This window comes from Ochotona curzoniae, unplaced genomic scaffold (assembly GCF_017591425.1).
Source record: "Ochotona curzoniae isolate NIBS_2020 unplaced genomic scaffold, NIBS_Ocur_1.0 contig_3498, whole genome shotgun sequence".
Taxonomy (NCBI): Eukaryota; Metazoa; Chordata; class Mammalia; order Lagomorpha; family Ochotonidae; genus Ochotona; species Ochotona curzoniae.
In genome coordinates, this window is record NW_024465885.1 from 3283060 (window position 1) to 3310976 (window position 27917).

The 27917-nt window shown below is 36.9% G+C and overlaps 1 protein-coding gene across 1 annotated transcript; it reads right to left on the minus strand.

Annotated features, from left to right (window-relative positions):
• Window positions 1–2805: 2805 nt before the first annotated feature.
• LOC121156691 (OX-2 membrane glycoprotein-like) lies at window positions 2806–27409 on the minus strand. Its single transcript, XM_040980501.1, has 5 exons — window positions 27324–27409; window positions 14339–14677; window positions 13375–13674; window positions 5867–5969; window positions 2806–2896 (listed from the first exon to the last, which is right to left on the minus strand). The coding sequence occupies exons 1-5, from the start codon at window positions 27385–27387 to the stop codon at window positions 2833–2835; spliced, it is 870 nt and encodes a 289-aa protein (XP_040836435.1). The 5' UTR covers window positions 27388–27409; the 3' UTR covers window positions 2806–2832.
• Between the last annotated feature and the right edge of the window lie 508 nt (window positions 27410–27917).

Consider the following 27917-nt stretch of genomic DNA (forward strand, 5'->3'; position numbering starts at 1 on the left):
TCTGTTCCACTGCTAATGAGTCCATAGTTGCTTCCCCAATTGAAGTTATTTTAAATAGTGGTGCTATAAATATCCTTATACATGGTTTTCTAAAGTATATGCAAAGTATTCTATGAGGGCAATTTTGCTACCCTTCTCTATTCTCTTGTGATAGGCATGAAAGCCTTATACTGCAAGGCTTTAATTTACACATTTAATGTACTGGTCCTAGCTTTTATAAACCAAATGTTATAAAGTTAAAGGGTGAGAAAAACATTGTGAAACACATACACCTCAGAATATTACATCAAAGCACGTCTTCCAAATCTTCAACAAAAGGATTCCAGTAAGAGGTAAAAATGGATCCAGGAAGAGGCTACAAGATACACAGGAAGAATAAATGACTTAGTAAAATGTACTGTTGCCGAAAAAACAAAGTCCCCAAAAATGTGCCTCAGTACTAGCATAATTAAACTGTTCTAGGGTAGGTGGTTAGCCTATCAACTGAACTGTCACAGTGTTTGGCTGTGATCGATGGTTTTGGATTATGACTCCAGCCTACTTGGTAAGTTATGAGACTACACCCCAAGATAATCATAAAGTAGGCCTACTTACATTAGAAAATAATATCTAGCCAAATAAGAGATAGGATAGGGGAAAATAAACTAAAATGAAATACAAGTGGAAAATAAAATGGGAAAAAAGCCCGATGATATCAGTAATTTCAACATATGAATAGGCTGTAAACACAAAAGATACTGACTTCGCACACAGAAGAATAAACAAAAAAGGGAAGGTGATGTCACGAAGTGTAATCACTGCTTTGAAAATGCTTTTCAAAAGAAAAACTTGTTTACATAATTTATAATGCTTTGACACAGAAAAAAAAAGTAATACATAAAATTACTGGACAAAATTAAAGAAGCACAACCTCTGAGTTAATACATCGACCTGAGGCAAGCATTTGGTGCAGCAGTTCAGAGTCCACTCGTGTGGGGTAGCGGAGAGTACTGTTATGGTGTAACAGGTTAAAGCCAGCATCCCATGTTGGAGAGTCAGTTCAAGTCCCAGCTGCTCTGCTTCCAATTCAGCTTGCCGCTAACATGCTTGAGAAAGCAGCAGTAGAGAGTCGGAGTACTCGGAACCCTGCTACCAGTGTGGGAGAAAACCGGAATGATACTCCTGGCTTCTGAGCTTAGCCCAGCCCAGACCTGGCCATTGTAGCATTTGATTTTATTAATGAGTAAATTTGGGATTGATCTCCATCTCTCTCTCTTTGTCTCTCTTTGTGTGGATGTGTGTGTGCCTTCCCCTATATTCACTGCTGTGCCTTTCAAAGAGGTAAATCTAAAATAAGGAGGAGAAAGAAGAGGAAGTAAAAGAAAAATGCCATTTAGGACACCTGCATTCCATTGAGTTTGAGTCAATCCTGGAACATTAGGATTGAATTTGGGGCTAGCTGACTTCCACCTAGCGTACAGCAATTCCAGGCATCTGGGGAGTGAATTGGTCCACAGGTGCACTTCTCTCTCTTTGTCTCTGCGTTTCAAGTTTAAATGCAAGCACATGAATAAGAACGCTGAACTGTCATTCTCATCTACCAATGTTGAGCAAAAGAAGCAAACATTAAGGAGATACTCAATAAAATGAAAAGATTTGACAAAATTAAAAGCACAAATAAATAAGAAAGAATAAATAAGTTGACTCCATAATGTGTCTGTATATGCAGTCTAGATGGATTTTGTGTGAAGAGTTTCTATAGAATATATACTTGAAATGTATATACTATTTGAATCTATATAATAGAATAAATAGACATATATATTAATTAAGAAGATAAGAAAGAGAAACCATTCCCTGAAACATGTTAATGCTAAACAGAAAGTCCATGGTAATAAAAACCATATGTAATTATGAGGAAACTAAAATTAAGCAACAGAATAAATGCTCTATATAAGAGAGCTGAAAATAGAGCTTATTGATGAGAAAAGGGTAGATTAGAGTAGCTGATGTTAAGAAATTAGGATTATTAGATGATGAAAAAAGAAAAGCATAAAACCTTAATTCCACATTTGAGTTTAAACATCTGAGTATGAAATAGATAAAAATATGAAACAAATAAGTAAGAAGATATCTTTATAACAAAACAAAAAACAAAATACAAGCCATTGGGTTAAAAAAGGAATGTATTTTAAAATTATAGAGAATTGAAGATTCATTTCCTTATTGATGAGGTTAGGAAATATGAAAGTGATAGAAAATGAGGAGAAGAAATCAATTTCTAGTTTATAAAAAACCTGGAACATGGAAAATTTCCTTTAAACACATGAGAATCATGAAGGTATACACAAATGGGGATATGAATGTGGAAGAAATACAAGAATAGTATAAATCTTATTTTAAAAATTAATTCACACATCATTGCACATATTTATGTAGAATATAATATTTGATACATTTACATGTGGTTTAATGATAAAATTAGGTTACTAATTAGCATATCTATTCCTTCAAACATTTCTTTGTTTCAGTGAGACATTCAAAATCCTGTCTTCCAGCTAATTTGAAATACACAATATATTATTCTAACAACAGTCATTCCTCTGGATGACAGACTACTGGAATTTATTCCCCTTATTTACCTGTGATTTTCCTTTCAACCTTCTGTAACACCTATTCTATTCTTTTCCTTTATGATCGACTCTACATATGCATAATCATTCAGTATTTGTACTTTCTGCATCGATTTCTTTTCACTTTACAATATTTTCTCTTGATTCATCCGTGTGATTGAAAATGACAAGAGCTCACTTTGTTCTACGCTGGAGCAGTATTCCGGTATGTATATATTCCTTATTCATTCACTCCGCCGACGGGCGCGTAGGTTTTCTCCTTGTGCTGCCTGTCCTGAATGGCGCTGCGAGAAACAGGGAAACGCAATGATCACTTTAACCTAGTGATTTCCTATTTTTTTGAAATCCCCATACATAGCACCTCCATCTTTACTTTCTTGAAGAGCCTCCACACTATTTTTCATACTTATTAATAGTAATCAGAAAAAATAGAAATCAAAGCAGCAATTCGATTGGTGTTTCTGACAGAGGTCCTGAATCGGAGAAACAACAGAAACATTCAAACACATCAATACTAGTAAAACTTCGCTTGAAATCACTAGCTCATGGAGATTGGTTAACATAGTTAGACAAACATTCTATTTGTTTCTGAAAAGGTGATGACTTGACACAAGCACAAAATGCAGATTTATTTTGGAAGATCTAATCTTAAATTTGAAGAAAACAAAGCACATTTATGTCTATTGCCTGAGTGGGAGAGATTGGCTCGTTAAGGTCTGATGTCTTCTCACCCCGATATCTCTTAGAAGAATATAGTCCAAACACTCTCCCTAGTGGCAGTGTGTAGAAATTGCCATTCGATAAGATCAGCAAAAAACACTCTACTTACAGAATCTATATATTATTTTTACTCTAAAATCATAAAAGTAATAAATTTTATGTGTACCCTTGGTTAACATACCCACCTTATTCTCAAATTTATTCCTCTGTTTGATTGCCCTGTAAATTGCTGTCACATATATGTTTAACATATTCTCTTGTATTAAAGGAGATTGTCAAAAATAATATATCAAAAACAGAACTCTTGATCCTCCTTCCAAAGCCTATTCTTCTCCTAGCCTTTCCTGTATTTGTAAAAATGTTTCTCATCTTTGTGTAATGCTAAAAAGATGACAACTGTCAGGATAATTCTGCCCTTTTGTTTTTTCCACATCTGACTGAACAGCAAATCTTGTCATCCTAAATACATTCCCATTTTTTCATGTTTGTTGTTCAACTTCAGATTACAGTCAACTCTATTCTTGACTACTCTAGTGTTTTTTTAAAACTCTCCTTCCTATCATTCTTGACTTCTAAGACATCTTCCATATGTTCTAAAGGGAAATAGCTTCTTTAAGCATACCAGACACTTGGCGCTTTTTGACACATTTCCATGGATTGATGTCATAAAAACCCAAATGCCTTTCCATGCCTTGTAAGCCTTGTTCTGGTCACCCCCCACTCACTTCCTAAACATTATTCTGGGTACAATGGCTTTTTCTTGTTTCTCATCAGGCTCAGTCCCATACGGCCACTTGAACCAAATGGCCCTTACTTGTTTGAAGCATTGTTCACCAGAAATTTCACCTACACCTTTCTGTTTTACTCAGATATCAGTTGAAATGTCACTTTCTCAGAAACAATCCCTATAGTGCTTTTCAATAACATCATTCTATCTTGTTTCTATGTAGTTCTTATCACTGCTGGGTGTTTGCTTATTTACTCTTATCTTTTCATTATCCATTTCTATTCATAATTATCGATACAGCTCCAAAGGCAAGAAACTTGTTTTTCACAGAGATGTCTGTTGACCATGTTAAAAATCATGCATAGTAATGTAGAAGCACCCAAGAAGTATTTGTTAAACGCATGGATATTTAATGACATTGTAAAGTAAGATGATCTGTCTCATAAGATCACTTCATCATGACTTTCTCAGGGAATAAAGCTTTCTACAGTGAACTCAGATGCTGGATGCTGTCTGGTCCTAAGCACATGTCCTCCTAGCCTCCTCTCTTAGTTTAATGTATCCTTGTTCTACTTTCATGATTGAAAATCAACCACCCTACTAAAATTACCTCAATTAAGGGAGTACTCAACCAGACCCTACAATGTCTGTAAGTGCCACCAGTCATGCAAGGCCCGTAATTACTGGATTTAAGGGGTTGCTTGCTTCCTTATAGATAACATCTTGATGTTCAATCTTGTCTCAAGGGGTTTCCGCTTCAGGAACAGCCAGAACAAAAAGTAATTACCAGTGCATTTATCCATCAGATTGACTGAAGGCCACATTGTCAACATCAAAATGCCTTAAAGAACAAGGTATTGTTGACCAATCGAAAGAATTCCACAACTATTACTAACCATAAGCAGAATAGTCCCCTTTAATGCTAAATTCAGTACTTAAGAAATTTTCCCCTATCCCCTCAGGAAACCCCCAAATTAAGTAAGAGCTGCCTGGATTCTCAATTTGCACAGTGAAATAAATACTTTCTTCCTCCACCCTGTGGTCAGTGGCAGTTAAGTAGACCCGGTATGGGGATTCCACGGCAAGTCCTCCGACCAGTTTGGGCAGTCTTTCACAGCAGTAGACTTAACTTGGGTCTTACTGTCAACCATTTTCAGCATTTTGAGAATTCCTTTCCACCACTTGCCTTGGTCCATGTACTTTCTTTCTTCTTTTTAAGATTTATTTATTTTTATTGGAAAGTTTGATATACAGAGAGGAGGAGAGACAGAGGGAAAGATCTTCCATTAATTGATTTACTCCCTAAGTGGCTACAACAGCTGGAGTTGAGCCAATCCGAAGCCAGGAGCCAGGAGCCTCTTTTGGGTCTCCTATGTGGATTTAGGTTTCCCAAGGCTTTGGGCAGTCGTCAACTGTTTTCCCAGATCACAAGCAGGGGGCTGGATGGGAAGCAGGGCTGCCGAGATTAGAACGGGGACCCAAATGACATCCTGGGCATGCAAGGCAATTAGCAGTTAGGCTACCACGCAGGGCCAGGTCCATATGCTCTGAAAAAAGTACTTTTTCATTAAAAAATGTTAAACTCAGCTTACAACGAACAAATGATTATTAACAGCACGATATTCTAAAAGCTTCAAGTAAAGCATCAGTTTAATAGGGCTTTATGCTTCACTGCATAACTTACCAAGCACATACAAAGGAATTAGTCCCTCATTACAATTTTTTTTTTAAATGAAGAAATTTGCAGGAGCCCTGGGATTTTTATAAAATACTTTAAGTTACTTTAAACAAGTAGGATGCAACTTACCATTCCTGTTTCTTTCTTTGAACAATGTAGAAAATGATCATGCCAGTAAGTACAGCACATGAAGGAACGAGTAGAGGCAAACAAAAATAATAACAAGGTTTATCTAAAAAACACAAGCCAGAAATGTGCGGGTATACATCTTTTCTTGTACAATGTACTACTGTCTTGCTTTTTGATTTTTCATTATTTTGTTCACAAATTGATATTATAGGAAAATTTGCCATAGTCTAATGAAGTAAAGAATTTGTGTATATGTAAGCTGTTACATGTATTTAAAAGATTAAAACTCATGATATTTAGTACCATCCAATTACACTTAGAATCACAATGAAGATATGATGACTTAAATATACAAAAAGGAAAATGTTATGCAAAATGGCTGCACCGTTAGCACAAAATTTCCAAAAAACCCAAAATAATTTCAGAAAATAATTTATGATTACAATACATATTTAAGATTAATATGTTAAGCCATGTGATATTCATTTTTTAAAAGCTCATTGAGTAAAATTAAGTAGCAAAACTAAGAAGCATATTCAGTTTTGACTCCAGAGCCTGAACTCTTACACTGAAAAACAATTCCATTACAAGCCTTTAAGCATCAGCACTTTTAAAAAGACCTGTTACGTCTATAGTGGCTCTAACTTGTGTTACTGACACCTCATCTCTTGGGATATCCTATGAATACATAGTCTTCATCTTATCTCCCAGTGCACCCATAATAACTGGAAACTACCATAAATCAAAACTTCACTTAATATGCTTAACATGCCAAACATCCTAGCTTAGCAACCTGGAGTTCATTGGTTGTTTATCTTCATGCCTGTGGCTGACAGGGAGCTAAAGCTCACTGCTTCCCATCAAGATAGAGTATCATACTGCATAGCACACCCCCTACCCTCCAGAAAATATCAAAATTCACAATCCGCAGTTTGTGGGCCGAATTTGTAGCTCAGCAGCTGAAGCCAAGGCTTTCATGCCAGCATCCACATCACAGCGTCAGTTCCGGGACTGGTTGCTCACCATCGTCCGCAACTTCCCACTAATGAGCCTGGGAAAGTAGCAGAGGATGGCTCAAACGCCTGGCTCATGACCACCCAAGTAGGAGACTCTAATAGAGTCCCAGGCTCCGAGTGTTAGCCTGGCTCAGCTCTAGCCATTGTGGCTCTTCGGGAGAGTGAACCAGTGAATGGAAGATCTCTTTCTTTTTCTCTTGCTGCCACTCTGCATTTCAAATAAATAAAATAAATCTCCACAAAATCTATTATATGATGTCTACTGAATATGGACACTGCCACCTCTTACTATTTTAGTGATCACAGATATTTAGTAATGAATGATTTCTTGCTTCCTAGGTTTCTCTTATAAATTGCACTGATGGCAATGCAGAACTTCAGTCTGTAAATATGTTTTTGGTAAACAGAAAGTTATAATGCTTTCTAAAAAGGTTTTTTTAAGGATTTATATATTTTTATTGGAAAGTCAGATATACAGAGAAGAGAGACAGAGAAAGATCTTCCATCCGCTGATACGCTCCTCAAGTGGCTGCACCGCCCAGAGTGGAGCTCATCCCCGAAGCCAGGAGCCTGGAGCTTCTTCTGGGTCTCCCATGTGGGTGCAGGTTTCCAAGGCTTTGGACCATCCTTTACTACTTTCCACAAGTAGGGGGCTGGGTGAGGAAGCGGGGCCACTGGGATTAAAACCAGCACACATAGGGGATTCCAGCGTGTGTAAGCCCAGGACTTTAGCTGCTAGGCTACCATGCCAAGACCTAAAATTGTTTTAATATTGGAAACTTTACTTTTGCTGACTTGGTGAGCATTCATTAAGAATCTTAAGGTTCTCTTTTAACTAATGTCAGAAAGGTGGATAAAATGAGTAAATGTATTCAGAAAAGTAAATGAATGATCAGTGGGATCTTTGTTAGTTGGTAAGCAATTTTAATATATTTACAGGTAGGTTTAAGTTGAAAGAAATTTGAGCAAAATTTTCTTTGTGAAAGTAAAATAATAGCATGGCTAATCTGAAACTTCTATTATGACAATAAAGAGGAGTAACCCCCCCCCAAAAAAGACTTCTCATAATTTAAAAAGGCAAAATCAGAGGCAATCATTCTTAAGACAGAGACTACTGTGTAATTTGCATTTTTCAATGTAACTACAGTCTAACACAAAGTCATCATTACAATTATAAACATTTCTCCTTCGATATGATACAAAAGTGCCCATACACATTTTAAGTTGGTCCACAAAGAAATGTGACCTGAAACAATGTGCATTTCTAGTTGTGCAAGTGGGATTTTTGTTGTTCTCTTTCTAATTGGTCAGAGACTGTCACTTTTCTAACTTGCTACTTGAAACTTGTGATTATTGAAGGAAAGAGAAGTCCTTGGTAGTGATTACTGATGCCCTGACGTGTTACCACCAAAGTGAAAGTAGCTTATTTGAGTAGCGGTATGTCATTTACTTTTGGCAATGCAGACACTGTGTCTCAGTTATTGAATTATCTGTTTCAATAAGAAACTACATAGCCGTCCTCGATCCGTGGAGGATCCGAACACCTCCATAAAGACAATGCCAAAGCCTGGGACTGAGCAAGAAGGAAGCTCTATGCATGATTTAAGGAGGAGCTGAGATTTGTTTCTCCCAAAACATGTTAACAAGTTCCAAGATTGCTAACAAAGACGAATCCTCTTCTGAGCTGATAATTTCTTTCTTTACTTCCATTTCTGTCTTAATGTGGTGAAATATACCTTCATGATTTAGCAGTTGATGAGGTTCATGAGAAATACACATGCTATTCAAATGGCATTCCCCATATATTGAGTTGGGGAAATTCAGCAAGCAAAGAGGGGATTAGTTATTTCCCTTTCAGAGATGGACAAGACAAAATACTGATGCTTAATTGTTCTCAGGAATCTTAAAATTATAGTAACAAGAATGAAAGGGCTAAATGCAAAACACTAGACAGAATGCAAAAAGTGGCAAAAATTGTGAAGAAGCAATTTTATAGAGGACAACAAGTGGACAGCAGGTGAGCTATGAAAGTCAGGACAAAAGAAATTGTAGCCCCGTGATGCACAAGACTGGTTACACCTGCAGAGACTGACCAGATGTGGAGAGATTCAGAACTCTGAAGACTTGAGAGGGGAACGAGCAGCACAATTACAGTTCGGATTGAAGGCCTCCATATCAATATTGCAAGGTACAACTTGAACAAACAGTGTTTACTTCTTACCCCAAAACTGTAGAAGACAAGTTAATGAATTAAACATTCTGAGAATAGCTAGGGCAGTAGAGGGCAGAGTCCAAGAAGGAAGATTTTTATACTCTGCCTTGTAAACCTCTAGTATAAGCTTAGCAGGAAATGAAGAAAGTTTACGAGGAAATGGAGCCTAAATAAAAATAGACAATAAAGGAAATATGATGATTATAATACCCCTAATTTATTTTTCCTTGGTGTATTTGAGAATATATTAGTTCCTTAAAACAGAAAGAGGGGCAGATATTTGGTGTAGCACTTAGGACTCCTGCATTCTATATTGCAATGCCTGGGTTCCATATTTCCTTCAGCTTGACTCCAGCTCCCTGATAATTGAGTACGAGCCACAATGATGGCTTAGGTGACTGACTTGCTGTCACTCATCTGAGAGACCTGGAATGGGTTCCCCTTTCCTGGCATCACCTGCTCCATCCCTAGTCATTTCACTCAAGGAGTCAATCAATAGTTGGGAGTTCTCTCTGTTTCTGAGTGTCTCTCTGCTGCTCAACCTCTTTCAATGTGTCTATCTCTTTCTCTACTTCTCTGCCTCACACATGAATGCATTTAAAGAAAAATCAAAAATAGAAGGAGAAGGCTATAAAAACAAAGTTTCAATTTTGAAATTCAAAAGCAATTTTTAACAGCATGGCTGTCAAAAGAAGGGAAAACAAAGTAAAACAACTTTAAGATAATTTTAGACTATTCCCTAGTTAATATAACAAAAATAAGATATGAATATTAAAAAGAAGAAAATAAAATATAAGTGTTTCAGTATATACTCAATCAAAAATTATAAAAACAAACTAGATAAACAGAAAGAAAATTTTTTTGTTTAAAGATTTATTTTATTTTTATTGGAAAGGTGGGTATACAGAGAGGAGAGACAGAGAGGAAGATCTTCCCTCCGATGGTTCACTCCCCAGGCGGATGCAACGGCTGGAGCTGAGCCAATCCGATGCCAGGAGCCTCTTCCAGGTCTCCCACGCGGGTGCAGGGTCCCAAAGCTTTGGGCTGTCCTCGACTGCTTTCCCGGGCCACAGGCAGGGAGCTGGATGGGAAGCAGGGCTGCCTGGGTTAGAACCGGCGCCCACATGGGATCCCGGGCATGCAAGGCGAGGACCTTAACCACTGCGCCATCGCATCAGGCCCAGAAAGAAAATTCTTAAAGAAAGAAGAAAATATTCAGAATCAAGGTATTTGAGTCTCCAAACAGAATTAAATCATTAAATGTCCACCATATTGCATGGCTGGGAAATGCTCAGCCCCAAAATGATTTGATCTAGCACTGTCATAGAAACCACAGAGGGACTCAAGATCAGTGGATCTTCAGCAGTCTAATTTCTAAGCTGATAATCTTGAATTAAGATTGTAAATAATCAAATGGTTTTGATCAGAAATACAAAAAGATCAGTCCCCACTGCTGAATCAAAGGTTAAAAAAAAACTAACAAAACAAAAAAATGTATCACTAGGGAGAAGAGAAGTTACTACGTTATCAGAGATGAAATGCATTATATCTACTCTTACAGTTATCAGATTGTCATTTGACTTCTCATCAGCAACAACCAACTGCCAAAACTAATGAAGAAGTGCTCTGGAAATTCTGAAAGCAGAAGAAAAATTAGTTTAAATTGTAGAACTATCAAGCTCATGTGAGAGCAGGATTGAAGTATACATTGTCACCAGTGAAATCGCTGTTATTAAAATTCTACAGCATTGAATGCAGGATTCTACTTAAACCGTATTGTACTAGTGGAAGAATGTTTTGTGTCGGCCTCAAGATACTCTTTTATAATCACTTTCCTTGGTGCTCATCATCATTTTGTCCTTTACTCCAGAGATGGCTGGATTCAGAGATTGATGAAGCGTTCTAGGAAACCTTGGCTTATGCCCAGAAGACCTGCAAGCCTGTTCAGCACTCCAGCAGGTAGACATATGGAGAAATGAGGCTTCCAACAGATGCAGTGTCTCTGAAACTGATCTGAGTTAACATCACTGATACTTGGTGATAACTTCATCTTTTTGGACTGACAACTGAAGCACCAGGAAATGTTCTCCTTCCCATCGGTTCTCTGATTTCATAAAACCAAAACACAGGTTCATAGCTAGTATAATATTAAAGAGGACTTTTTTCATGTCCCCACCCCTTCCTCACCAGAGAAATCTAAGAAAGATTTTAAGATGTAAAACTGAGGATTGGATACATCAAGGTTTACTGAAAGCCGTGGCACCAAGTGAGATCTCAGAAAAAGTCATTGTCTTGTGCTTTTATGTATATTCCCCATGGACTGAAAAAGGTACACAGAAATACTCTAATCTTTCATTTGCAAAAAAACTGTTTACCTATTTAATGCCTATCTTAAAGAAAGCAAATGCTTACCTCTACCTCATTGTACAATATATGGGTGACTAACAGACAGAGTATTATTGGCATTATCTAGAGTATCATTTGATATTAAATTTCTTTGTCTGTCATTTAGGTAAATTCGTTCTACTAATTTCCCCACCCAAGAGATGCAAGCTTGTTCATCAACGTGTACTTGCTACTAAAATTTGTCACAGCTGTTTTCCTGTAGCTTGCCATTTTATGTGGGATGGACAAAAAATCCCATGGTTGTTAATGCTAAATCTTACAAGAGAACTCTTGGTGTTATTGAAAGAATGGAAATGGAGGTTATTACATAATTAATTTTGTTTCTGACAGAATACAATATGAATAGGTTAAGGAAGGCCTTAACAGAAGAGGAAGCTTTTCAGTGGAAACTCATAGATGTTTTCCTTAACCTTCTGGTGCTTGAAATATAGCCTTCATGATTAAAGACATTGTTCTCTAAAGCAGCGGTTGGGAGAATTGATTACCTGTAAAATTGCAGTGAGTGAAAAAAGACGATTCTGTAGATAAAAGAAAATTAGTTCTATATAAATCTATGAACATAGATAAAGAAATAAAATGTAACATAGAAGTTAAATATAAATGATTATTTCCATAAACAATAGCAATTGACTGCTACAATAATATGTTGTATTTAAATAGTATACATGAAGTATTAATAGACTTAAAAACAGTAGCAAAAAGATCAGGAGCTGGTGTACGTTTATTGTATTGTCTGGGAAGTAATGATAGTATTAATGTATTTGACTTTAATAAGTCAAGGGACCATGTTATAATCCACCACTAAAAAAAAAGGTAATGGATATTTTTCCCACAAATTATTAGTTAGGGGAAATGGAATAAAAATAAACCCAAAAGAATCAGAAAATAGAGAGACAAAGGTACATTAAACAGCTAAAATAATGGATAGTGAACTGATTTTAAAAACCCAAAATGTCAGTCTTATAGCAAATCTATAGATACAAGATACACAAACACTACAAGATTGGTAAGTGGATTATAGAAACAATTATTCAAATACTATTTACTGAATTCCACCTTAGAATCGTTCTATAAGGAAGTCATATAATATCTGGTTATAGCTTTTTATATTTTTATTTCTATTAGAAAATCAAATATACATGGAGGAGGAGAGACAGAGAGGAAGATCTTCTATCCATTGACTCACACCCCCAAGTGGCCGCAATAGCCAGAGCTGAACCAATCTGAAGCCAGGAACGGAACCCAAAGCCTCTTGGGTCTCTCATGTGGATGCAGGTTCCAAAGGCTTCGGGCCATCTTTGACTGCTTTCCTTGGCCACAAGCAGGGAGTTGGATGGGAAGCAGGGCTGCCGGGATTAGAACTGGCGCCCATAGTGGATCCTGGCATGTGCAAGGCAAGGACTTGAGTAGCTAGGTTACTACACCAGGATCATAGTTACGATTTTGCAACAAAATAAATCCAGTTGACAGAGCTGGGGAAAGGAGAGCAAGAAGAAACGGGTAACTAGGAGAGACTTTCTAAGGCAGATGATCAAGAGATAGACTTTTCCAAGCTGCTAAAGACTGAAAAAAAAATTCGTATTGGAAGGAAAGAGGTGAGAGAAAACTTGATTATGCAGTAAAAGAATTCAATACTCAGTGTTCATGACAGAAATTCAGTGCAAAGCACAATGAGGAGATCAATTAAATTTTTCTTTAGGGAAATAGTCGCCCCAGAGATCAGGATTAAGATAGCATCCTTCTTCATTATGTGAAATTTTCTGTTACAATGATTTACATACTCAAACATACGTAACTGCACAAATTTTTCAAGAGCTGGTGACTCTTAAAGGATGATATACACTTTCCTTTATTGATGTGTCACTTGTACTTACAATCTTGCTCTGTTGCTAGAGGAATAATAATTTCTTCCTTCTTTAGAGGATGATCCATGTGCACAATCAGGTGCTGGAGTCCTAGGGACTTGACGGTCTCCAAGGAGATGAGGCACATTTTGGTCACAGTGACCAAGCCATTGGCGTTCTGCACAAGCCTCTCCTCTGGTGGATGAATGAGGATTTGTGATGGGAAAAGAGACATTCGAGGAGCAGGTTTTCCCACAGCTGAGTAAGTCAGGTGAAGAAAACCTTCAGGATCAGGCTCGAGTTGGAGTTCAGTTCTTAATTCAGACACAGCTGAGGCATGGAAAGGAGAAACCGAAATTACGAAGAAAAACACATTGCATCACATTCTTATGTTAAAGACTGGACTTCTCTAAACTTATGTGAAGTCAAAATGTTGAAAAAATATCCCTGTTGGATACCTCTGCCTGCATTTTACAAACCTCCCAATATCATTTTCCATGCCAACAAGCATTCCAGTTTAAGATAAGCAGTTGATAACTCACTTTCACCAATTCTATAAACTTCCAATGTTTAAAATTCAAAGAACTGTAACAAAGGAACTCAGTGACACTGCTACCATCCCTAAAACACTTTGATTTGAAGACTGGGAACTCCCTTTTTTAGAGGCTTAATCTCCTCCTCTTTTTCTTTCTCTCTGCCTTTGCCTCTCTTTTCTCAGTTTTCAAGGGAGAAAATTCTGATGCTCTATGTGAATGCTACCTACTGCAAGCAAGGCAGTGCGGTGTAGCGTAGACAGGTTGAATGATGGATTTGAAAATCTAAAGGCAATGTTTAGCATGTTGTAAAAATGAACAAGTTACATAAACATTGCTGGCTTCCACTGTGATCATTTATTTAAGATAATTGGCTTTATGTTCATTATCAACCTTAAAAGGTCAGATTCCTAAGATTTCTGCCCCAGTAATTTCACCCCAAAGAAAAACACTGATGATACTTAAGATGTTGAGACAGATTTGTCCTCCATGGCTGCCATATGGAAAAACATTAAATAAACATTTGTAGCAGGCTTCATCTTCAAACGTCACTTCACGAATTGTTATGAATGAGGAGTTGGGTTCAATGCTCTTGCAATGCAGCCTGTCTACGTAAGGCGGAAGAATCCTCTCTCCGTTTTTGTTGCTGTAAGTGGCGATATTTTGTGGCAAAGAATCTTGAATCTTCTGCCAGGTAATTTGCACAACATCTGCTAGAGTTGTTAAATTGCAGAAAATAGTCACATTTTCTCCCAAAACAGCTGTCTCATTATTTTTATGCTTTATCCTTTGTGGAGAATCTGAAAATAAAATCCAATATTGAATGAATGCTTATGCTAGGTTGTTTTACCCACATCACAGTACTCCTTTGTGTGAATTAAACTATCATTTTATTTGCCTCTTTTCCAATAGAAAGTAAATCCACCTATATTATTCACCATTGAATTCCTTATTTCTGAAACTCTTTCAGGCATGTTTTACCTAAGCTATTAATATTTATTGAGGGCAAAAATGGAAAAAACAATTTAAACAACATATGATAAGCATTGTTACATTTTTCAAACAGCATTTTAGTTATTAGATCATGATGTAAGAATGCCATTAACTAATCTACACCTTGAAGGGGGTGGTGAGAATGGTCTTATAATTCAATTATGACAGAGTATCTTCTCTCATGTTCTGAGATCTCTATTAGATTAGGAACACTTATTTTTCTCAATCTTTTGTTGCACTGTATTAAGATTGACAGGGCATTTCAATTTCTCTATAGGTTGAGAAGCAAATTACTAATTTTTGTTTGACAACACCTGGTGTCAGAAAAAAGGGCATGTGATTAGGTTTGGGCTGTAATAGAATGTTAAAGTGAGATATAAAATTATTCTCTCATGAGAAAGAAGAAATTTGGAGAATCTATCAGTGGTGTGTGTGTGTGTGCAGAAAATTAAATAAAGATCACAGTTGAAAGCATACCTTCAAATGTGTCACTTCCAAAGAGGATTGAGTAGTTTGCAGCTTACTGATTCCACTGAGAACCAGTAGCAAAATTGAATTAAATACATAATGGTTTATTTAAAGGCATCAAACAGCTACAAAACCAGGGAGAATTAGAGGAGGTAAAATTTCACAGAAGCACAAGTTTTCCATGTTGAGTTGCCAACTAGCAGAAATAACTTGAAGTTATCCCGCAATCTTGCATGGATTAGAAGCTGAGAATTAGAGCACAGATGAAACAGAACTGGTTTTTGAAATTTGGCATGGCTGGCTCTTGAATGACAAATGAAGAACTTCATGGAGCTTGAAACATACCTTGTTTTTTAACCCCTTCCCCTCCTCAAGATCTTTACTGAAATGCAAAAAATGCACATGGTATAAGACTCAAAAGCAAAATTAAAACCTCAGACAGAGTGGGATTTTTCTAGTAGCAAGTTTCTTAAAATATGTTTCAGGGACAAAGATATCTGGTGGGATTAGTGAGTTCACATTGAAAAACTGTTAACATTTTTCCCCTGGGAATATTTACTGATCTAGACAGCAACCCAGCTTTTGCCTTCAGTAGAACTCTGCTGTTGTACAGCAAAGAAATCAACAGCGCTTTGAGGGGACTTGGACTGCAGCAGCAAAGCTGGAGATTTGAGCAGGTGCAAACATAATGCCAACCTCCTTCTTATGACATTCTCCGAATCCTTACTCTGTTCATGGAAAAAGACGGAAGAGTTAAATCCAAATTCTCAACATCTCAGAAGAAATTCTCACAGCCTTTTGACTCCAGGGACACAAACACACAAAACTGAAGACTGTAGAAGTCCACACTTAAAAAAAGGAGCAACCCATCAGAAAGCAGTTTTAACTGAGTGATAGAGATCTTTTAAATCGAATGTGTTGATATGCAGCTAAGGAAATTAATGGAGGTAAATATTTTTTTAATTCAGAAATTGCAGAAAATTGCTTATCAAAGCTTTCATTGCATGGTGCTACTTAAATAGGATGGCAGAAAGTTATAACTTTGCAACATACTAGAAATGAATGAACAAAAATAAGAGCAAAACTTAAAGTACAAGAGCAACATTCTGGCTGGTTTTTTGGGAATGTTAGCAGAATACATGCATTTCAAGCACCTGTATCAAGAAAAAAGAGAAAGTACACAATTTGCTAGCATTCATTCCCACAGTGAAAAGATGTTTTAATATCTATAAATTGATCTGTTTAAACTACCATGTTATTAGGAAAAAGTGATGAAAATAATGTGATTGTTAAATAGACACAGAAAAATTCATTTATAAATGTCTACACATAGTCATGAGCAGTAGTTGCAAACAAAGAATATAAGATAATTTCCCTTATACAGTAAAAGGAAATTACAACAAATTATTAGGTAATAGTAAATGTAATGGTGACATTGCTAATGCTTCTCTCTCGAGCACAGAAACAAGACAGAGATGTCCTCTGCTCGCATCCCTTCTCTCCAACTCCTGATTAGAGATCCTAGCTAGGCTAGTAAGTGCTAAAAGGAAACACTGTGAATAAAGATCAGAAGGAATAAAACTAGACTCTTCCCCACATGACAGGATTGAGTACAGATAGAGTTAACAGACCTTATGGACAAATTTAGAATTAAGAAGTCAAGTCAGTAAGACCCTGAATGAAAGGTCAGTATTCCAAAACGAATGCCAAAGTCGGCAGTTTTAGCTGCAACCTGTAAAGAGCTTGAAAGTTAATCTTCTCATCCTATTCCAAGGGTGGGGGGAGGGTGGACAAATAAACTAGCAAATCAAGATCTTTCTTGGAATTTCTCAGATAATTGAAGGCAAAGGGCAATCTACCACCTTACAATTTGTAGCGGCAGTGAGTATAGAAGAAAGCTGAGATGAAATGATTGAGACATATCGGTGGTAATACTGATGAATTGTCAGAGACTGGATGTGAAGGAACTTGAAAGTTATCAACTCTCTAGGGCTACCACAATCTTATAAAACCCACGCAATTCTGTGGGCCTCATCTCTAAAATCCTTGTCAACTTGTTACAGTGAAAAGCCAAGAAGCATCACCTCACATCTCTGGGAAAGGAGGAGAAAAAGTGATCATTCTGAAATAATTATCAGTGCATTTTTATTTTAAAAATACCTATTACCAGAACCTGATCTCTTGTAGTTGGCATAGCATCAATACCTCCCCAGTCTCTTCTAGTTCTTCTGTGTTAACTAAGAGGGCAGAGGAGAAATGAAAAAGGGAACTGCTTCTCACGATCACAACTAGAGCACACAGACCCACTGAAGAAGCAAGAGTTAAACCTAATATTTCAGAAAACTCTCCATCCACAATTTCTTCCCACCATATTAATAAGGCTTTAGTAGGGCAGGGGGATTATAGACAAAGTAATTACAAAGTTCAAATTGGTTAAAAAGGAATTTTGGGTGAAATGCAGAAATAATAGGGGAGAGAAAAATCAAAGCAACTTAGCAACTTGTTACCAACAGCTACAATAAACAATAAACACAAGGTACAAAAACAATAATAAACTTAACTTCTGGCCAGATTAGCACAAACTGAGTAGGTATGCAAAAAGGCAAGAACGGGGGCAGTACAATGGTGTTGTGGGTTAAGATGCTGCTGTGACACTGGCAACCCCTATCAGAATTTTGGTTGAGGTTCCAGATGCCCTGCTTCCAATACAGTTCCTGATAATGCACCTGGGAAAGCATCAAAGGACGGGCCAAGTACGTGGATTCCTGCCATCCTAACGGAAGACTAAGTTTGTTACTGGTTCCTGGCTTCTGCCTGACATAGAAGTGCCTGTTGCAAGCATTTGGTAAGTTAATCAGAAGATGGAAGATCTGTCTCCCTCATTCTGAGTGTATGTTTTCCAGATAAATAAACATTTTTTTCAAAGGCAAGAAAAAGAATGGCACAACTGATTAAGCCTTTGTGACACAGGCATTCCATATTCACGGAGTTCAGTTTAAGTACCTACTGCTCCCCTTTCAACCCAGATTTCCACCAGTGCACCAACAGTATGCCCCAAGTGAGTGGGTTGTTATACCCAAATGTGAGACTCAGACGAAGCTGCAGGCTTCTGGTATTGGCCTGAACCAGCTCTGACGACTGGGGCCAATTGGAGAATGAATCAGCTGATAGAAGCTCCCTTTCTCTCTCTTTCCATAATCCACCTTTCAAAGAAATAAGCAAATCTCTTTTTTTGAAGGCAGGTGAAAAGACAATTTGGAGAAGCATAAGAAGGAATCAAAAACACTTTCAGATAAAACAGACTTGGAATTTTCAAGTGAAGAATTTAAAATAGCTGATCAATAGAGTAAGGATTTAAGTAGAGAATATAGATGCCATGCCAGAGCAGATGGATAATATAAGCAGAGATACAAAAGCTCTAATAAAGAATAAAATTAAAGGCCATAAATAACAACAGATTGAAGAATGCCTTTGATAGGTATATGAATAAGTTGCACAGTGCCAAGGAAAGAACTGCTGTCTGGAAAATATTTCAATAGAAATTTTCAAGGCAAAAAGATTAAAATATAAAATATCCAAAACAATGAGACATTCTTAAAAATTGTATATGCATAATTGAAATATAAGGAGAAAGGAAAAATTAAGAATATTTGACTAATGCTTCAGAATTTTCCAAAATTAGTGGTACATTTGAAACCAGATTCAAAAAGAAAAGCAAAGCACATTATTAACAAGCTTGAGGAAAAAAAAAAGGCAAATCTTGTTAAAAATCAGAGGGAAAAAAACTATACTCCGAACTTCTATATAATCCAGCATTCTGACTACTGGGTATGTATCCAAGACTTAAACTCATTGCATCAAAGTGATACCTTTTCCACTATTGTTTTCATAGCACTGTTTAAAACAGTTACAATATAAAATCAACTAAAGTGTCCATCAACAGACGATGGATAAAGAAAATATGACATATATGTGTATGTATGTACACACACATACATATACAGTAGAATATTATTAAGCTATTAAAAGAGTGAAATTTTGTCATTTGCAGCAAGTTGGTTGGAAATGGAGAGCATCTAATGTTGAGTGAAATGAGCTAGGCACACAAAGAAAAGGATCATATGTCCTCCCTTACAGGTAGGAGCTAAAATGAACGGAAAGAGAGAGAGAGGGAGCAGGAGATAAAGAGAGGAAGGGAGGAAGGGAGTTGGGGGAAGGGAGGGAGAGAGGAAAGAAATGGAGATCAGTGCAATGTCATAGCAAACTAATCCTCTGCCTGCAAGCGCCAGCATCCCATATAGGCACCAGCTCATGTTCCAGCTTCTCAAATTCTGATGCAGCTCTCGGCTTATGGTCTGGGAAAACAGCAGAAGATGGTCAAGGCTTTGGGCCCCTGCACCCACTTCTTGGCTTCCAACTTCAGATTGGCTCACCTCAGCAAGTTATGGCCATTTATGCAGTGAATCAGAAAATGGAAGCTCTCTCTGTCCTCCCTATGTAAAAAAAAAATCCTCCTTTCAAACAAAAATAAATTTTTAAAAGAGAGAAAGAAACATCCATGTGTGTCAGTCTTGCTGAAAACAGAGTTTGGTCCAATGTTTTCAATCTTGATAGGAGTTGCATACTATGATAATTTTAATAATTTTGTGACTATTAAAAAATTTAACTGTATGAGTGAAGTTAAATAGTTTTCAATTGGTTGTTGTTTACAGCTGCTGACTAATTTCCTGTTGAACTATGTGCTGAATCAAAATTTAGTAATTAAGCGTTTTACTATAAATTAAAAATATTTTATCAAAAAATAAAACATTGAATGGAACAAAGGGAAAAAATTTCAAACTCTCTTGTCTTTAGGAAATTATAAATTAAATAAATTATATAAATGTATATAAATTATAAATTAAGTGATGGTAACATATCCACACACTTATTATGGTGATTAGAATTTTAAGAAGAAAAATTTTTGCTGAAGATGTGGAGTCTCAAGAATTCTTCTGGGACACAATATGGGCTGCTTTTGATGGCAGTTTAGCAGTTTCTTCTAAAAGTGAATATATTCTTTCCATATCATCTGTAATTATGCATCTAATATTCACCCAATTCATTTTTAAATATTTCTACTCAAAACCTTCATGCCCAAATTTATTGCAGTTTTAATCATAATTATCAGAAACTAAAGCAACCTAGGTGACTTTGATAGGTGAGTGGGTAACCAATCTGTGATACATCCACATAATAGATGATTCGTGATTCACCCTAAGAAAAATGAGTTTGAAGCCTGCTGGTCAGAATTCCCATGCAATGTAGAATAGAATGGAAATTCCTGGAAGATTAAAAATCTAACTTTCTTTCACATAAAATAGAAATTTCACTCCTACCTATTTATTAAAATACGAAATAATTATTAGCATTCTTATTTTTGGTGCAGTATTATTCACTTGTACAACAGTCAATCTGATAGATGCAGATAGTGACGTGGTATTCGGGGAGGGCTAGGCAGAGGGGAAAACCGAGAGCATATTTCAGTCAAATAAGTTAATGAATGTTATAAGATAGTGAACCTTAAATATTGTACCTCCAGGCAACAATAATTGCTATAGTTACAAATTTAATGTATTATACAATTACAATTATACAATGTATTATTTAGTGCACTAAAGGATTCTTACTACAATAAAATGAGATACCATCTTTCAGGTCACTGTAGACATGGATAAATCTTAAATACATACTATTGAGTAAAAGAAGCCAATCACATATTGTAGCGTTCCAATTAGATGATAACCTGGAAAACATAAAACTACAGAGACATTAAAAAAATATTAATGCTAGCCAGGAGTTCAGTAGGAAGAATCAAGATAGATGAGATACAGGGGATTTTTGGAATAAACTGTTCTGTGTGTTGCAACAGTAGATAGTTAACACCATGCATTTGTCAGAGAGCACAGAGCTTTGCAACAAGGAAAGTGACTCCCTAATGGATATAGCCTTTTAAAGCATAATTTAGGAAAATAACAATCCCCAAAAATACAGGCTGTAGTCTGAAAATCAAGCTGTATGACAAATGCCACTACAAGAACATGTAGTATCTACATTTGAAAAGATGTGATGAAAACAGTGTTTTATAGCTGTGAGGCTTCTCCTGAAAACTCATACCCATGGTAATCATGAAAAAAATCTGACAGATTTTGATAAATGGTAATCCTACAAAACTTATGACTTCTCAAAACAGGCAAACTCATCCGTAAGTGGGGAAGTCTGAGAAACTCACACACAACCATAATGGCAGTGAAGGAGCCTACAAAGCCATGATGCAGGACTGAGTTTCGGTGTCCTGGACCGTACTCTGTTCTAGAAAAGAAGACACGAGGCTCAGCACTGTGCCACAGTGGACTGAACTGCTGCTTGCCACACCTTAGCAAGCTTCACCACTTTGTATCCAGATCCCTACTAATGCTCCTGGGGTCGCCGAAACACTTGGGTCCTTACTAAACTCCTGATTCTCTTGCAACCATCAGAGAAGTGAGCCAGAAGATGGAAGTGGTGTGTGTGTGTGTGTGTGTGTGTGTGTGTGTGTGTGTGTGTATGCTTGCCTTTGAAATGGCCAAGTAAATGTTTAAAAAAGAAAAAGAAAATTAAGTAAAAAACAAAAGACTTCTGAATTAACTATCACTTCCTGTTAAGAACAATAAATTTGACTTATTCATTTTAACAAATATATCATACTAACTTACTGTAGTAATAGCAGAGAAAAACTGGGAAAGGGAACATACTTAAAATCTACTAGTTTCTCAATTTTTCTATAAATCTTAAACTATTCTAAAAATAAAATCAGTTCTATTTCTGTAGAAATGTAATAAGCAGGTACAAGATAGGCACCAGAAAACAGCATTTACAATAGATCATCTGCCCCCCATAAATTATACAGCAATAAATTCACTGGAAGATATATAAGACCTCTCCAATAAAAGCTACCCATTGTTTCTGAGATAATTAAAGTCCTACATAGACAGAAGCATGCACCATATTTATAGATAAAAAAGTAACTGTAAAGAAGAAAATTCTTTCCACCTAAATTTTTATATTCAAAGAAAATCTGATACAGGTCAAACACTTTTAAAAATTTTAACTCTGGAAATTTACAAGTTGATTCTAAAAAATTCAAGACAACAAATTGGAGCAAGCATTGTGATGTCACAAGCTAAGCACTTGCCTGCGATGCTGACATCCCATATGTCAGGTTATAGCAATACATCAAGTCCCAGATATTCCACTTTTTATCCAGCTCCCTGCTATACAGCTGGGAAAGCAGCAGAAGATGGTCCAAGTGTTTGGGATCCTACACTCTAGTGGAAATCTTGAAAGAAGTTCCTGGCTTCAGACTGGCCCACCCCCAGCCGTTGCAGTCATTTGGGTAGTGAAACAGGGGCTGGAAGATTCTCTCTCGCTCGCTCTGTCTCTTCTCTTTGTAACTGCTTTTCAAATAAATAAACAAAATAATTGTAATTTTAGAAGATTTATTTATTTCCAAATTAAACATTTTAGAGAAAGAAGGAAAGATGGAAAGAGAAGAGGGGCAGGGATGGAGAGAAAGAGAGAGATCTGTTAGCTCACTTCCCCAAAGAACTGCAGTAGTCACAGCTGAGCGCATCTGAAGGTGGGAAACAGGAGTTTCCTACAAGTCTCCCACATACATACAGGGGTTTAAGGACATAAGCCATCCTCCACTGCCATCCTTAGCAATAAGCAGAAAGCTGCATCAGAAGTGCAGCAGCTGGGACACAAGTCAGTGCCCATAAGGGATGCCCATTTTGCAGGTGGAAGATTAGCCTGAATTGTCACCAAGTCAGCTCATTAAAATAATTTTAAGAGGCTCTTTACACAACAGTAAACTAGGCCTGGCGCGATAGCTTAGTAGCTAAATCATTGCCTTGTATGTGTTGGGTTCCTTAATTGGCACTGGTTTGTATGCCGGCTGCTCCACTTCCCATCCAGCACCCTGCTTGTGGCCTAGGAGGGCAGTAAAGAATGGCCCAAAGCCTTGGGTTCCTGTACCCATGAGCTCCTAGCTCCTGGTTTCAGATCAGCTCAGTTCTGGCCTTTAGGGCCATTTTGAGGACAAGAGCAGTCGTTGAAGGTCTTTCTCTCTGTATCTCTTTCTCTGTATATCTGCCTTTCAATAAAAATAACTTTAAAAATCTTAAAAAAAAACAGTAAACTGAACACTTGTAATTCAGACAAAATTAAATTAGAAAAAATGCATTATAGATTCAAGTATAAGAAAATAAAATGGAATAGAATATAAAAACAGCAACACATATTGCATAGGATTGGAAAGGATGATTATTTATGGTTGATTTTTAGATTTGTACTGATTAGAGCAATTTTTAAAAAGATTTATTCATTTTTATTACAAAGCCAGATATACAGAGAGGAGGAGAGACAGAGAGGAAGATCTTCTATCCGATGATTCACTCCCCAAGTGAGCGCAATGGCCGGTGCTGCATAGATGCATTGGTGCAGGTTCCCAAGGCTTTGGGCTGCACTCAACTGCTTTCGCAGGCCACAAGCACGAAGCTGGATGGGAATTGGAGCTGTTGGGATTAGAACCAGCATCCATATAGGAACCTGGCGCGTTCAAGGTGAGGACTTTAGCCACTAGGCCACGCCACCGGGCCCTGATTAGAGCAATTTAATTGAGCAAGAGTGTTTGCTTTTAACAGTGAAACAGTTAACCAGTATAACAAGCTTTTTGCCTGAATACACAATCTGAATTGTTTTTTTTCATCATAGAATTCTGTTCAATAAAAGATGCTGGATCAATGAGATGCCTATATGTAAGAAAATTATACCCCCACCCAGAATCAGTACAGAAATTCCTTTCAAGTGCATTACAAATATAAATATTAAAGATAATTATATACAATTTTTTGAAGTTTATGTTTTGTTGGAAAGAAATATTTACACAGAGGAGAAGCAGAGAGAAAGATCTTCCATCCATTGGTTCACTCTCTAAGTGGCCACAACGGCCAAAGCTTTGCTGATCTGAAGCCAGGAATCAGGAGTCATCCTCCACTGCTTTCCCAGGATATAAAGAGAGCTGGATCAGAAGCCAAGCAACCAGGCCATGAACCAGGCCCATATGGGATCCTGGAACTGAGAGAGGAAGATCAACCAATTGAGCCACCACGCCAGGCCCATAATCATAATTCTTTTAAATAAAGCATTGTAGAACATCCACATGGCAGCAATGGGTAATGATTTTTTTTTTTTATTGGAAAGGCGGATATACAAAGAGACAGAGAGGAAGATGTTCAGTCCAATGATTCACTCCCCAGGAGGCTGCAACAGCTGGAGCTGAGCCAATCCGAAGTCAGGAGCCTCTTCCGGGTCTCCCATGCCGGTGCAGGGCCATCCTCGACTGCTTTCCCGTGCCACAGGCAGGGAGCTGGATGGGAAGCGAGGCTGCCGGGGATTAGAACCGGTGCCCATATGGGATGCCGGGTGTGCAAGGAGAGGACCTTAACCACTACGCCATCGCACCAGGCCTGGGTAATGATTTCTTAAACAGGGCATACGTGGATGGTTTAAAATACTGAAAAAGTGAGAATGTGGCCTATTTTAAAAAAATAACTCAAGTTAATAAGAAGATACATCTTCAGAAGTAGGAAGGCAACTGATAGATTTTGAGAAGATACTTGCTATAAATATGTGGTACATGATTTGCACCCTAATACATTAATACTGGCATAATCCACAGAAAAATGACAAGGACAGACAATTTGATAGAATTAAGGGTGGCATGACTGAAATGAAAGACAATCACAAGTTTGATGAGAATTTGTGGAAAACACAACTCTCATGCAATGCAGATGAAATAGTGAATTCTTTCAGGCACTTTGGGAAACTCTGGTTGTATTGTAAGTCAAAAATAGGCATATCCTGTGACCCTCATATCTCTGAGGCATGCACCTCATAGCCTAGTTTTTCAAGAATCATGAACAAGATTGTTCATAGCAGCATTACATTTAATAGCCAAAATTAAGAAACTACCCTACTATAAAATTTCTACCCAGGAGAATACATTTTTATATTACACAATGAAACATAAATGTCTTGTCTTTTCTTGTAAAAAGGAGTGAACATTGGTATGCTAGTTATTTTAAATTAGTTACATAACAAATATGAAAAGGCTTACAATTCAGAAAAAAGTGAACTAGACCTATTCTCAACAGAACAGATACATTTTACAGACATGCTGTTACATAAAGCAGAAACAAATGAATAGATGTTAAATCCATGCATTTATTTTAAGAAAAGTCAACCACAAATAAAAAAAAATCTGTGGTGCAAGAAGCTAGAATCATAGAGAAGACAGTGAAAGCGAGCAGGAGTGAGATCTGAGATACTGCTCATGTTCTCTTCCTGTTCTGTCTTGGGTACAGTCATGTGGTTACCGCAAGAAAACTATACTTTCTGTTTACTTGCTTTCCTATGTAATTGTTTTACTTAAATTCAAAGGTTAAAAACGCCTTCATATGTATTTTCATAATACTCATATTAGAATTGCACAATCTTTCCGAAATTCCTCGATCTAGATTATATACAATGTAGACTATGCAATACACACATGAATGGTCTGTTATATAAATAGTACTTCATTTGCAAACAAGAGTCCTGTGCCTGGGCTGATGTCTAGGAGTGTGTTGTTGCAGCAACCACTTGCCTTTCTAAGTCTCAAGTTTTTAAATCTGAAACAATGGTCTTAATGATATGTGACTCAGAAGCTATCAGATAGAGTAAGAAGATTTGGAGGTACTAATATTCATAAGTCACCACAGGATGTTATAGTTATATAGGCAAGGTGGGCTCTTCCTTCAGCGAAAGACAATACAATTAGTCTTCAAGAACACTCATGTGAAATATGTGCTGTGAAAATTATGCATGGATTGTAAACATATTTTTACACCAAAAAAGAAAACCTCTTACTTCCGTTTTTCACCAAGTTTTTGAAGTATCCTCCTATGTAAATATAGCCAGAATAGCAACACAAAAAAGTAGCAATCAAAAAACTTCATCGTTTTCAGAACACTTACTCAGTAGCATGTTCATCTGCTTTACTAGATTCTGAGCTACTTGATGATAGAATCGGCCTTTCTCATTGTATATTTTAGATAGCAAAGTAAATTCTGAAGAAATAACACAAACACACGTTTCCTCTACCTCTCATCCCTCTTTTACCCAAAGCATTTGTCAACATTCAACTTCGAGTGAACTGAATTCATATTCTACCTTATCCTGGAAAAAAAAAAAAAAACTTCTAAATCAGAAGTTATCACAATTTTTTGATTCTTCTCCAAAAACCAACTGGCTCTTCTCCTATTCTGAATTCCTCAGGACACTAACTTTTGCCTTTATCGTGAGTCAGAATGACTCTAGACAAATGCAATTTAGATGCTTTGATCAGAAAACTTACTTAAATTCTTAACACAGCTCAGGGGTAACAAGAGACAAACTCACAATCTAAAGGGCTACAAATGAAAACTGGCCTGCTTCACTTGAAAAGTTTTGGTTTTTGAAAAACCAAAAACTTGTCAATGATCGTGAACAGATCAAACTTAAAATTAAAAGGTAAATAGGCTGCAGGAATACATCTACAAGAAACTCTACAAGATACAAAGTAGTAGCACAGGCTTCCCTTACCTCTAGCTAGTTTATGACTACCAGTTAGAATTAGCTGGCATACTTCAGAAGCAGTGCCTGTTTTCCTTCTTTCAGTATCATTTATTTAGTCATAATTTCAAATATTCTCAACTTCAATCTCTGGTGACTACATAGCAGGATAGCCAAATGATTAGCAAATGGATCCATGAACAATATGCCACTCACCAATATTTATGAAAATGAACAGTGTACAGCCTGGTATTTTTTTAAAAATCATTGATTTCTAGCTAGCTGGTTTTAAGAGAAAAAGTGGGTAGTTACCTGCTCCTTGTGCCCAGATGGGAAGCATGAATAGATGGAAAATTTGATGGAGTGGAAAACCCATGGAACTTGGTAGCAAAATCTTCACCATTGCTACAAGTATTTTTTTTTTCCTAACTGAACTCTAGACAGGAAGGGAAAGTCACCTAGACTTTCATGATTTATGATTCAATCAGTTTCCGTTTCTGAAATTGCTGGTTTCAACACTTGTCTATGAAGGTGTTTTATTGGTGATTGTTGCCTGCTTACATGGGGTGGAGGGTGGAATTTAAATAGTTCTTTTAACAAGTGTTACTAAGCCTTTCCTATTGTTTATGCTCTGTTATTTTCTTCATCACAGATAAAAATCTTGCTTAATTCTCAAGGACTGAGGTCAAAGGAAACTTGTATTTTTATAGTTATGCTATATCTCCAAAAATATTCTTTGCATCTAAATCTGTATGACTTCTCCCATTAAACAACTGAGATAGAAAAATTTGAAACTGACTTTCCTGTAACATCTTTAAATATTCAAGTTAAATATAATTGCTTATTAAAATAAAAATAGAAGGTGGCATTTTGGCATCGTGGGTTAAGCTGCTGATGGAGCACTGG

What these genes read in the sequence shown, in the direction of transcription:
- LOC121156691 (XM_040980501.1), bottom strand. Translation starts at nt 27,387, where the DNA reads ATGGGTTTTCCACTCCATCAAATTTTCCATCTATTCATGCTTCCCATC. An exon ending in TCTAGCAACAGAGCAAGATT is followed by an intron (nt 5,970 to 13,374) that starts GTAAGTACAAGT and finishes TGTGTTTTTTAG; the next exon opens with ATAAACCTTGTTATTATTTT. An exon ending in CAAAGAAAGAAACAGGAATG is followed by an intron (nt 2,897 to 5,866) that starts GTAAGTTGCATC and finishes TGTTTCTCGCAG; the next exon opens with CGCCATTCAGGACAGGCAGC.